Source organism: Myxocyprinus asiaticus, chromosome 4, assembly GCF_019703515.2.
Source record: "Myxocyprinus asiaticus isolate MX2 ecotype Aquarium Trade chromosome 4, UBuf_Myxa_2, whole genome shotgun sequence".
Lineage (NCBI taxonomy): Eukaryota > Metazoa > Chordata > Actinopteri > Cypriniformes > Catostomidae > Myxocyprinus > Myxocyprinus asiaticus.
This window is the reverse complement of record NC_059347.1, coordinates 17,407,847-17,421,965: the sequence shown is the minus strand read 5'-3', so window position 1 is coordinate 17,421,965 and position 14,119 is coordinate 17,407,847. Positions and strand designations below refer to the sequence as shown.

At 38.5% G+C, this 14,119-nt stretch overlaps 1 protein-coding gene across 2 annotated transcripts in view; it reads right to left on the bottom strand.

Annotated features, from left to right (window-relative positions):
- Positions 1-1,249: 1,249 nt before the first annotated feature.
- The window catches only part of LOC127434931 (AP-1 complex subunit beta-1), a 79,059-nt gene continuing 66,189 nt past the window's right edge, over positions 1,250-14,119 (bottom strand). For both annotated transcript variants that reach the window (XM_051687985.1, XM_051687990.1), the window contains exon 22: positions 1,250-2,647. In XM_051687985.1, coding sequence (XP_051543945.1) covers positions 2,573-2,647 — 75 coding nt within the window. In that variant the 3' untranslated portion in view covers positions 1,250-2,572. The remainder of the gene's footprint in view (positions 2,648-14,119) is intronic.

Below are 14,119 nucleotides of genomic sequence, written 5' to 3'. Positions count from 1 at the left end.
TGTGTGTGTGTGTGTGTGTGTGTCTTGGGTGGCACAAAATGACAAAAACCTTTAAAGGAAGTTAAGTTCAATCGACAGCATTTGTGGCATAATGTCAATTACCACATAAATGTATTTCGACTCGTCCGACTTTTTCTTTAAAAAAAAAAGCAAAAATCTGGGTTACAGTGAGGCACTTTCATTGGAAGTGAATGGGGCCAATCCGTGAACTTAAAAATATTCAATAGTATAGCCTCAATACATAAACTACATGTGTGGCAGATCTCTGCCTTTCCTACTTAGGAGGAAGCGGGAGCCGGGTGAACAGTTCACGGAAGACTTTAATTAGACACAGTTTCACTTGGACACAACATAAAACTGCCTTTCAGCACACACTCGCCGGCACACCGCTCTGTGTGTTGCTCACACTGTTGGCCTTCCTGGTCCAAAGCAGAATGCACACGTTCATCGGCTGGCTACATGCATCTCTCTCTCTCTCTCTAACTGGCGTCTCTGGCTACACCTCTTTATCCCTCTCACGGCTGATTGTGGTAATTCATCACCAGTCGTTCATCCTTACGGACCGGCCACGCCCTCCTCGTCACAACATGTTAACATGATTTGGTGTGATAAAATCACTTACTAACCTTATCTGTGTAAAGTTATAGCCAATTTTACAACTTCGTCATGATGTCCTAACACTATAAACTCTAAAACGACCGTAAAACCATGATTTAAACATTACAGCTCAAATAATACAAGTTTACACAGCATCACATTTCTGTCTATTGGTCCCATTCACTTTCATTGTAAGTGCCTCACTGTAACCTCAATTTTTTCTTTTTTCTTTTAAAGGAAGGACAAGTCTAAAGTTTTTTTTTTAGGTAATCAACATTATGCCACAAATGCTGTCAAATGAGCTTAACTTGTATCGTACCCAAAATGCTTAATGAGAAATAAAACAAAAACCGATGTGCAGGAAACAGAAGATGATGATTGTGCATGACAAATCTCAGGATGCTATGTCTGTGTGGTGTGACAGCTGTTCAGTATTCAGTACAAGCGCTTTTGCAGACCTAAATTATTACGATACAAGACCAGCGCCTGCGTCACCTCCAGCGCACAGCTGATCTCACAGACCACACACATCATATTCTAAGGCCAGGGACATTAAAATGGAAACTACTTGTCAGTAAAACACTGGTATCAATGAAGTGTATATTGAAGGTGATGGTTTAATGGGTGTAATGAAGGCATACTCAGATTTGGAAGGCCAACACAGCTGTCTTTATTTTGAATTATTTTGAACAATCCATAGTTCGAACCTAGAGGAGATTTCTTAGTTCATATGCACTATGGTCACATCAGCAATATAATAAAAAATTTATAGATGGCAATCACTGAAACAAAACACACAAATATAAAGGTTAAATGTACTAATAGGAGGGTTCATATTTCTGCTTCATATACAGTGAAGTGTTCTACTGGCAGACGTTTATTGGACACTGCTTACATGCAGGTTCACAGGCACATTAGCATCTATGGCAACAAATATTTAAGTTCACATTTAGTCACCAGCACCACCATGAAGACTAATCGTGATGTTTTAGGAAAACCAAGCAGAAAATGCTCAACTCAACAGGAGACAAAAATATACAAAGCATAGTTCAGTTCTGCACAAAACCTCTGGGAAAACATCCTACTTTTACAAGCACAATACATCACATTTGAATGGAACCCATCTGGGAATTAATATTAGTTGAACCACTTACATAAGACTGACATAAAATAAGTTTGGAATATTTTTCTTTACCATCACATTAAACTGATCGACACCTGTTTGAAGAATGTATAACAATAGATGGAGTTAATTCAAGTGGGTAAGCTGAACAAGTTACCATAAAACGTTATTAGGAATGTGGCACGTTTACACTGGACAGTCCATGCAAAGCTAATTTGAAATATCTGGCAAATTATTAATGCATTGTTTTCACCTGTATGAACCAACATTGTAGCACATCAGAGAACGAAACAAAAGCAAATAATGGCAGAATGCACATGTAACAATTATTTTTGAGAAATACAAAATAGAGTGGCATTCGAGTGGTTACCATTCAAACATCCAAAGAACATCCATATCACATTTCCGGAAGTGCCTTTAAGTCAGACACTTGCTTTGCTACGTTCTCATCCAGCCTGAAGACATGTATGCTCAATGTTGTATAATTATTCAACTCGTACCTTTTCCCCCACTGAAACAATCTAATAGGCAAATACAGGGCATGTGTAGGCACAGGTGAAGCACTGACAAAGCATTATACAATTAAAGTGAAAAACATATAATTGCACTGACACTGTGCACCAAAATTCCCCTTCTACACTTTTTCAACATCAAGATATTTGCCTAAAACAGAACATGTAGTTGATTCTCACATACTGGGCACAGTGGAATAAACTTGTACCTAAGGATGGACTGACTACAATGGCAAAAACATGGAAAGCTGGAAAACTGGATCCTGGACGATGGGAATGGTGGTGGTTGGCTGGGGGGAGGGGGCATATAGGTACAGGGCGCAGAGGAGGATAGAGAGCTTCAGTTCTTCAGAATGGCATCATACATCTGGTACACATATTGAGACACCTCTGGAGCCCTGCATTTCAGAGAGAGCTAAAAAGAGAGATAGAAAAAAAGCAATTTGTAATTTCATAAGAAATGAAATAAGCGTGGAGTCCTCTGATAAAAATGTACAAGAAAAATAAAGAGCTGCCCACTTAAAAATTATAAGTGTTACAGCCCAATGTTCCCTCCAAGACCGAGGCAGACTCAAAAATGTGTGGAGAAGCTAGATATATATATTTTATAATTAGAGCTAAATGAATGGGCAACATTTCAACAGGAGACAATTTGCATGTCCACTGATTTTCATAAATATACCCTTGATTCTGAATTTTTCTGAATGATGACCGCTCATTCAGCATCATTAATTCACTGGTCAATTAGGAAACAGCAAGTTCACATTTCTTGAGCTAAATTCAGTCTGTGCTTACAGAAATTTGGAGCACTGCCCACAGGTACTGAAGTGGGAAGTGTTTTTGAACATAAGGGCACATGTGAGCTCAAATGTGAAATGTCCACAGAGGGGCAGAAAAAGCTGTAAAGAGAGTTGTTTTTAGCTGTAAATGAAGTAATACAGTGCAGAGGAATGCATATTTTATGAACTCTAACCCCAACCCTAAACTAAATATTATTGCTCTCAATTAAGATTTTTAATCAAATTAATTACATGATATGCCGATTAATTAATTGCAATTAGTTGCATATATATAAATATTTGCTGAGAAAGGCCCTCTAATAGTAATAAATCAATATGTAATGATTAAATAATTATACATTATTTTAATTAAATATAAAAATATATATCATAAAAATAATAATTGAGATAATTAAAAAGCATAACATTATTGTGGCAGACCTGTAAAGCATTGATGAGACAAAACTCAGCAAAATGGGGCTGATATCAGGGTACTGGAACATTTGAAAGCAACATGCCAACTTCCTGTGTGATCATGTTGGGTCATTCGGGTATTTGGGGGTAATCTTTCCTACTTTTGTTTAGTTACTCTATAACATGAAACCCCCTCAAAGAGGCAATAGTCTATTAAAGATAAACTCTGTGTTAGATGGTTTTTAAGTTTGATATAATTTCTTGGTAAAGAATGGCATTCTAAACAATGCACAGGTTTGGTACTGTACGTATGGTGTCTACTGAAGCATCTGTCTAATAGAACTGTATTCAACCTTACCTCTCAGGAGCAAATTTAAGGGCAACAGAAAATAAATTGTAATTTATCATTATTTAGCCCAGCCCTTGGTGTTAATGAAAGCTTATTTTTAAATGTCACTATATTCTGACTGACCTGAGAAATCTAAAGCAGTGAATTTCTCTCCAGCTGATTGCATTGAACAATCCTTGAACCGCCAAGAACATAATACCATGTACAGCAGGGCTTTTATTGGTTACCTCTGCCTGAGGAATGTGTTTCCAGAGGTCTCACTTTTGGCAGACAAAAGCACTCCATCATTGGTGGTTAGGTCAAACCCCGCTGGCCCGATGGATTCCATTTATCATCTGTTCAGATAAGAGCCAGATGCTGCCAGAATACTGAGGGCTGCAGTCTCATTAAAAATCAATTGTCTGGGATCAGGTTGTGTTTCTGATCAGACTGAGCCTAACTGGCCTCAGGGGGCCGCAGGCAATCAAGCTCTGAACAGATGCCTTCGGAATAACTGAGAGAAGTCAACTGCTAACCAACAGATTGATCTATTTAGCAGCCTTGTAAGTTGCCCACCAACATTCTAACTGAAAGTTATAGAGTCTATATAGTGAATTATCTGCAATAGTGTGCACATTCTCTCTTACATATAAACGCATACACAAATCACTGCCTGTTAGGACTGGGCGATATAACTTAAAAATGATTGGGGGAATTCACTAAAAATGAATTGGGCTTGTAACAGTGCAGTTTATTTGCACCCGCTATCTGCGATGGTTTCACTGAAGGAATTATGCAGATTAGGCAATGGTACAAACGCACCCAAAATCTGTGCTGAACTCAATTTGCGCGGCGCAGTTCCGATCTTTTGGCCCAGTTCTGAACGCTATATAGTGGAGGATGCACCAGACTACTAAGGTCTGGCACACTGTGTTGGGACTGTACAGCATGAATTATCTCTTTAACATGTCAAAAAGGCATTTTACTACACTGGACATTTGATCAATATTTGATAAATTGTGGGGAGTCACGTGACGCCATGCGAGGTTCGGACGTGTGAATGGCGAGCTCTGCACACTTTGCTAGTTTTATACTTTTTATGTCCTAAACCAATGAGATTTGATACACCCTGATCATTAACTGTTCTAGGAAGACAATATGTCAAATAGTTCAAAATCCTCTGGCTCTGGAGACATTAAAAGACACTTACATGCTCAAGCTGATGCACCTGACAAGGCTGCGGACCAGGGAGCCGATTTGGACGGAGAAGTGATGGAAATTTGGCGAGAACTGTTGAACGTGTCGGCAATGCTGACGAAGGGCATTGCTGACTTGGATGAAATATGTCGATCGATCACTGCCACGGAGACGAAATTCACTGAGGTGGTTACAAGAGTGGGGGTTGTCAAGAAACGGATAGATTATCTGGAGTCATCGGAGAAGGAATTAGCTGCTAATCCGCTAGCGACCATGGTGGATTTAGAGCGCGTCTGGGAGAAGTTGGAAAATTTGGAGAATCGTAACCGGCGGTATAACGTCTGAATTGTTGGAATTCCTGAGGATGAAGAAGGTCAGGATAAAATGAAATTCCTGGACGGACTCTTTCAAAGTCTGCTCGACATAACAGGCCATAAGCTGGAAATCGAGCGAGCTCACAGGGTTCCGGCTCGGCAATCCGCTGAGGGAGACAGGCCCCGATCAATTCTGGCCAAATTTCTGAGATCATCCGATAAAGATGAAAGACGCGAGACGAGGAGTAAAGGAAGGCTTTCTTGGAAGAACCACAGCATTTTCTTGTTCCCAGACTTTGAGAATTCGACAAGAGAGAAACGTGATCGATTCAAGGAATGCAAGAAACTCTTACATCAACGTCGCTTTTGCACTGATGTTCCCAGCCAAATTGAGAACAGATGCTAAGGATGGCCATAAAGTATTTACATGTCCCCAGCAAGCGATGTCCTTCATAAAGTCAGTGGACTGAGTAAGTTATTTTGTGGTACTCACGTTGCAGCCAAGTGGAACGACTCACTGAACATCCACTTGATTGTCTGAGGAAGCTGAGCGCCTTTTTTGTTTCTTTTTGTGCTGGTTCCACCTAGCGGCTGGAGTTTGTTTTGTGGAGTATTGCAGGACATTGGAGTGATTGGGTCATTTGTTGCACTCATGTAGCAGTTGAATGGGCCGGCTCACTGAACATTCATTTGACTGTTTGAGAATCTGGTTCCGCTAGCAGCTGGAGTTTGTTTTATGGAGGAACACACCTTCAGGACAGTTATGTGGATGAATCTACACGTTCTTTGTGTTTATTCCGCCTATTGGCTGGAGTTTGTTTTATAGATTACCTTCTGTTGTGTAATTCTGTTTTACAAAATGTTTATAGAAACACCGGAATTGAGCAATCTGACGGCAAAGTTTTCACGGGGGCTCTCATAGGCGTATGTGGACCGTTTGAGTTTAGAGGGATGGACGCGGGTTGGCGCTGTTGTGTGCGGGGGAAATGCGCACATTTTTCTTTTTCCTGTTTGTTTGGTTCGGGGGGAAGTTTGGGGTTTGACTGTTGCACTAATGTTGGAATGTTGGTCTTTATAATTTTATTTTTGACACAATCAATTTTTTCTAATATGTCAAATGTTAGTATGAGTGGATTGTCTCTCTCCATGTGGAATGTGAATGGGTTGGGCACCCCATAAAAAGAAGGAAAGTTACTTCTCTTCTTAAACGTAAGAAATATGATATAGTGTTTCTTCAAGAAACGCATCTTTCCCCGCAGAAAGCTGAAAAATTTGGGAAGATATTGGGTGGACATTTTTTCTTTAGTGCTGGCTAAAGAGCAGGGGAGTCATTACACTAAGTAAGCATCTACAACTCAAATGTCTCAAACAGATTAAAGATAAATTAGAAAGTGTCATTACTATTTAGCAGCAATTCAGGGGCAAAGTTTGATTCTGGCTAATATTTACGCACCTAACGCTGCTGATCAAGGCTTTTTTTTTAATAGATCTTGAAGGGATGTTGCAAGCCGCTGGCACCCCTCATGATATAATATTGGGAGGAGCCTTTAATCTATTGATGGACTCAGTCCTTGATCATAGTGAAGCAAAAGTGTGTAAGCCCCCTAGAGCAACATTGACGCTTCACAGGATGTGTAAAAGTCTTGGGCTTACAGATATTTGGAGACTTTTAAACCCATCTGGTAGGGACTACACATTTTTTTCATGAGTCCATAAGATTTATTCTAGAATAGATTTTTTTGATATCCAAGTCCCTCAATTCATCTGTTGTTGATTGCTCAATCTGAAACATTTTAGTCTCAGATCATGCCCTGGTGAGTTTAGAGGTGTCGATACATATGGACAAAAAGAAATCACATAGTTGGCACTTTAATGTATCCCTTTTGCAAAATCCTGAATTTCAACAAATGTTAAATGCTGAAATCAATGTTTATATGGAGACCAACTGGTCCTCAGTATCCTCTGTGGGCGTGGCTTGGGAGGCACTTAAGGTGGTTCTTAGGGGTCGGATCATACAGTATGCCTCATTCATCAAAAAATCCAAAGCACGAGACCTCGTGGAGTTGGAAGGGAATATTAAAAGTGCAGAGGCGGAGCTGAAATGCTGAATGTCGTCTGTTATTGTTCTGTCTTGCCCTCGAACCATTAGCAGATAGGAAATAGGGAAATGATAAGAAAGGAAGATGATTTTCCAGGGGTGGTGGCAGGAGGTATGACGCAAAAGCTTTTGCTTTACACAGATGATATTTTATTATTCATCTCTGACCCTACTAGATCTATGCCTTACCTCCACAGAATTTTTAATTCCTTTTCTAAGTTCTCAGGATACAGAGTTAATTGGCCTAAATCCGAAGCTTTGACTCTGACAGCGTACTGCCTGGAAACAGCTTTTCAGCCAGGCGCCTTTCAGTGGCCCACACAGGGCATTAAGTATTTGGGTATTTTATTCCCAGCAAATTGTTAATTGTTTAAATGTTGCCTCGAGCATATGGCTGAACCCAAAATGATGTATTAATAAGTCCCCTTTCGGCTGGTCAGAGTGGATTGTGAGGGGGGTTGCTACACTCAGTGACCTATATGAGAATGGATTCCCAGATCTGTCCCACCTGATCTGTACTATTTTTGGGAGTAGCATACACCCCCTAAAGCGGCAGACACTCTGAGAGTGGTGATTACTGCTTCTGGAAAAGGTCATGAGGCATCAGTGTCTTACTCCCTGCTAATTCAGAGTGTGGGGGATGGAGCTTCAGCTTCTCTCAAGAGATTATGGGAAAAAAATGTAAACTTGGTAGTGTGGGCTAGGATTTTAAAAAAAAGTCTGCATCTAGAGATGCAAGGGTGCGCCTTATCCTATTCAAGATTTTACATCGATTCTATTGGACCACCTATAGACTGTATAAGCTTGGTCTTAAAGACACACCCACCTGCTGGTGATGCCAATCAGAAGATGGAGACACAACCAATGCCTTTTGGTGGTGTGTTAAGATCCAAGAATTTTGGTTGAAGGTTCAGAGTTTTATGTGTGATGTATTGGGCACTCAAATAATAATATTGGGGGTTAAAGTATTGATTCTGTTTGTATATGTTTTGCTTTTCTTTGTTTAATATATGAATCAATAAAAAAGTTAATCACAAAAAAAAAAAAATTTTGTTGATAAATTGCTACTGGCATGATCGTTAGAAAATGTGGTAACACTTTATTTGGATGGTTCCTAGTAGATATTTAACTGACTATAAGTGACTTATCAACTGGCTTGCTATAGCTAGTAAACAGTAAACTATCAACAGCCTGTATAACAGCAGCAAAATAACAGCTTATCGACTGACTGTAGCTAGTAAACAGTGTTTCAACAAACATTTAGTAGACTTTCGGTAGCCTGTATATAGATCTCTATTAATGACCTACTTACATTATTGTTGAGAACATCAGTTCATTAAAAGGTCATTAATAAAGATCTATATACAGGCTACTGAAAGTCTACTGAATGTTTGTTGAAACACTGTTTACTAGCTATAGCAGGTCAGTCGATAAGCTGTTATTTTGCTGCTGTTATACAGGCTATTGATAGTCTACTGAATGTTTGTTGAAACACTGTTTACTAGCTATAGCAAGCCAGTTGATAAGTCACTTATAGTCAGTTAAATGGTCACATATAGTCAGTTAAATATCTACTTGGGACCATCAAAATAAAGTGTTACCGAAAATGTACACAAACATCTGTAAATAAAAATACAGTTTATCACATGCTTTCCTCAGGCGGTAATAGAGCAATGCTCCACTGAGCCTAATTTAGTCAGTCAGTCAGTCAGTCACTTTTATTTATATAGTGCATTTAAAAACAACAACTGCTGACCAAAGGGCTTTACAATATACCAAATTAAAAATAATTAATACATTACAAGACTCATAAAAACACAAGGAACAAAATCACATAGACAAGACAACAAAAGTTACACTGCTGCTTTTGCTTATTTCCTTGACCTATAGAAAATAAATAGGATATAAGAAGAGATTTAAAACCTTCAAAAGTTGGAGAGGATCTTATATGGAGAGGCAGATTATTCCAAAGCCGTGGGGCTGCAACTGAGAAAGCACGATCACCCTTCAATTTTAGGCGTGACCTGGGGACATTCATCTGCAAGCTATTTGATGACCATAAAGGTCTAGAAGTCTGATATTGAGATGGAAGATCGGAAATATAATGAGGTACCAGACCATGCATGCCCTTATAAACAATAAATAAAACTTTGAACTGGATTTAATACTGAACAAGAAGCCAGTGGAGTGAAGCCAGCACTGGAGAGATAATTCCTCTTTTTTTGGTTCCAGTCAGAAACCTAGCAGCAGCATTCTGAGCTAGTTGAAGGTGTGACAGAGAAGACTGAGAAATTCCCAGGTAAAGTGCACTGCAATAATCAAGTCTAGATGAAATAAAAACATGTATCACAGTCTCCATGTCCCTGAATGACAGAAATGATTTTAATTTTACAATAGTCCTAAACTGAAAGAAGCTGCTTTTGACCACAGAATTTATTTATCGAATTTTAGGGCTGAATCAAAGATAACCAAGTTTAAAGCATGTGTATGTAAATTACCAAATAAAGGTCCCAGATTACTGGCTATAGTTGTTATGGAATCAGGAGGGCCAAATACTAGGACTTCTGTCTTGGATTAATTGAGTTGGAGAAAGTTGGCTGCCATCAGCTTTTAATGTCCTTAAGGCAATCAAACAAGGACTGTAAAACGGAGGTATTATTTGACTTAAGAGGAAGATAAAGCTGAGTGTCATCTGCGTAACAGTGGTATGAGATGTTATGTTTTTGAAAAATAGTACTCAAAGGGAGCATACATAAAGAGAATTGGACTGGGCCTAAAATGGAGCCTTGTGGAACCCCACAGGGATTATGCGCAGAAGGTGAAGAGAAATTCCCGATCTCAACTGAGAAAGTTCTCTCCTTGAGGTAGGAGGCTAACCAGTTAAGCACATTGCCCTGAACCCCAACCCACTGCTGCAGACGTTTCAGAAGGATAGCGTGGCCAATAGTGTCAAATGCCGCACTAAGATCTAACAGAACTAGGATGGCACACTTCCCAGAATCAACAGACAGTAATAAGTCATTTGACACTTTAAGGAGAGCAGACTCCGTGCTGTGTTGTGATCTAAAGCCAGACTGATATTTATCTAAAATATCCTTTAAGAAGGAAGATAAAAAAAACAAACAAACAAAAACAACCTTCTCCAGTACTTTAGAAAAAAAGGGGTAATTATGAGATGGGGCGATAGTCTGTAAAAACTGATGGATCAAGATTGGTCTTTTTAAGCAGGGGCTGCACCACAGCGTGTTTAAAACAAGATGGAACAGCCTCACTGATTAAACAAGTGTTTACTATAGACAGTATGCTGGGGCCATTGATGTCCAGTGCCTCCACAAGAAGACAAGGAGGGACAATGTCCATTGAGCAGGAAGTGGATTTCATATTCAGCACAATGTCTACCAATTGAGGGAGTGATACAGGCTCAAATTTAGTTAGAAGAGATAAACATGAAGTTAACTCAAAAACATCTAATGCAGGAGGAGAGATGCTAGTCCTTGTATCATCGATCTTATTTAAGAAAAACTTGAAAACATTTTCACAGACTGCAGAGTTTGGATCGGGAAATGTGGTGACTATAGGATTAAGTACAAAATGTATAGTTCTGAATAAAACGTTTGGTCTATGGGCATTTTTAGAAATAAGATTCGAGAAGTATTTTGCTTTAGCAGCCTTAGCCACACGCTGATAATTACCGTAACCATACAATCCCTCAGGATTTCATAAGAAACTTGAAATTTGTCACTTTTCCACTTCCTCTCTGCCTTCCTCCACTCCCGTCTAAGAGCACGAGTTTCATTATTGAGGCAATTTATATAGAAAGGAGGCGTGTTTGGAATGACAAATACTTAATTTAAATACTCAAGATGCAGTGGCATTTTAGCGCTGATTGCACCTGCTTAAACTAGATTACGGGCTGTTAGTGAATAAGACGCAGTTTTTGCGCAACAGTGGCACAGCTGTTTAGTGAATTCGACCTTATATCTTTAAGCTTTTCAGCATTTTGACAATATTCAATGTTGATCTTAATATTTATGTATTTGCACTGTAATGGCTTAAAAGGGTCATTTATTTTAACAATTGCAGGGAGCATCATTTTAACCAAAAGGCCATTGTTGTGAAGTAGATTGCAAATTGCAAAAAAGCAAAAAGTAAAATACTGTAAAAATCTTTAAATAGATTATTACACTATTTTACTTTTTGCTTTTTTAATAATCAAAGCATGTTTTCTACACTGTTGTTCACTAGGAAGAATTATATTTATTCAAAATGTAGTATATATTATAACATAACAGTTATAAATAGTAATATTTATCTAAGCATATTTTCCATCAACATTTTAAAGCAAGCAAACAGCACACAGTAACTTTTGTTAACATTTTGAATAATGCCACAAACGAATCTGTGTTTTGAACCGATACATTGAAATGCACAGGTTGAAACAACCGTTTCATAGAAATTAATTGAGTGTCTCAACAATATCTGCATGCTGCTGAGGTTTAAATCAGAGACACTCTATGTCTCGCATCTATATCAGTGTTTAAAACGATATAAATAATCTCTATATCAATCTATTACTTCTGTATATTATTATTACAGAAATACTACATTAGTCTTAGCTCTCTCATACTCACAAATCATGACACAAGAAGAGGGTGGAAAAGCACTACTGGCACGGCCTTAAAATCTGTATTGCGTAACACTAGTACCACCAAACGGAATTGAAAAAAATAAACAAAAAGATAATCTCCCCCTGTGCCTTTGGTCAAACAAAAAAATTGTCCCACCCCAAACACACGCAATTGTTCAATGTTGCTAAATTTGGCAGCTCAAACAATAGAGCAATTGTTTAATAGTGCCACAGAGGCACAGTGTTCACAAGTTTTGGGGAAATCAACCTACAATTTCCTTACATCTAATTGTTTCTACAAATTAAGCTGGGATAGGAGAAAGGAAACTTTCTGGCCAAATATACAGTAAAGTGTGTTAAAGTTGTGATGTTCACAATGTTGGTTTATTTTATAGTGTCAACAAAACAATACCACATAATACAGTATATATAGTACATTTTTTATATTATGCCCAGCCCCACTGCTTGTTTAACAGTCATGAGGATCTGATGAAGGATTTTCTTTCTAGCTTGTCCATTCAGGATAATCCCAGTGTTTTGTGTTTGTCTAACAAGCACTGAAATAATTGCTGGATGTAATGCTGTAAATGTGTTTCTCACTCATATAATTATAACAACCCACTGTCAAATGTGCAGCTGCAGCGTATCAGTTTCCAGTGTCATGCTGTTGCCAAGGGACAGTTCACAGCAGGAACTCTACCTGCAATCTCTACCTCGCTGAGCAAAAGACTATTTCTATTTACTAGACAGTGTGCTCAGCATAGACTGATGCTGTCTGACTCCACATGAATTACAAATAATGTAAGTACAGATCTCAACGGAATGATGAACGCTTACTGCTGTACTTCAAAGCTCAACTTCAAAAATGGCACCAGATTTGATACGAGATGAGCGGTATGTTAATCATCGCTCACAATCAGAGTATACTGTTTGTAAGCTGATATGAATAATTTGATGTGTTTATATTCACCTGCACTTAAGGGAACAAAATGTCAAATTTGAAAAAGTGACATTGACCATGCAAAATCCTTTGTACAGTTCCATGCTTACACTGAAGTGCACAAGATGATATATGGAATGTTCTCAAATTATGCTGGATAACATGGATCATCAGGTTTTGGACAACCTTGTGGAGTCCATGCCAGCTCGAGTGCAAATTGCCATTAAAGCTAAAAAGGAGAAATTCTCTATTTTCTCATTGTGCTACTCATACACTACTCATTGTGAAGAAAAAAGTTATTTAATAATTTAAAATGATATATTTTGAGAAAAATTGCTTTACTATTATCTATAAGGCTGTTTTAAGGTTTCACAAAATATGCATACCTGCATCTGGCCAAAAAGTACTCATACTGTAAAAACAAGTATAATGCACTCCACCTGGTATTTAAATTTATTTGGACTCGCGAGCTAAAATCTTTGCCCTTCCCTGCTTTATAACAATTTGCTGTTGGAATGATAATGGTGTCTTTTAATAATGAGCAGGAAAAGAACTGAATGCACAATTCAGAAAAGTCAACTTTCCAACTCATTGGCTGTGTCTTGTTTCGAAGGCTGCATGCTAGGTAGGATGGGTCCTTTGAAGGCTGCAGTATACTGAGTGTCCTCCTTTAAACAAGCCTCGTTTAAACGAGATGGACTTTGTAGCACAAACGGAAACGGAACGTAACATGGTTGTTATGACAGCACGCCACTCTTTAACAAGCGCGAGCGCTTTGAGAAGGAAACGAAGTCCCTCTGGAAGGGAGTGTATGAGGTAAATTTTAGGAGAGTTATAATGATGTAAAGAGAAAAGAAAATAGATTTTACAGGTGTAGTTTTAGTCTAATACTTTATTTTAATTATATATTAATATAATTATACATATGATATACTCTGCACCTATCTACTGAGGTACTTCAACTTGTGAATTTATACTTGCGTTTGAACACCATATTTACGGGCAAATTGGTGTTATTTTTTTTTAGACATTTCCGTTGAAGCAAAGAATTGTGGGTTGTGAGTGCCCATGAAGGATACACCTCATGCATCCTCAGAATTCCCATGAAAGAAGGTCACATTCGAAGGCTGCATTTGAAGTGTCCTATTCGCGTTTCTGAAACGAGACAGCCTCGATGACGTATGCGGCTG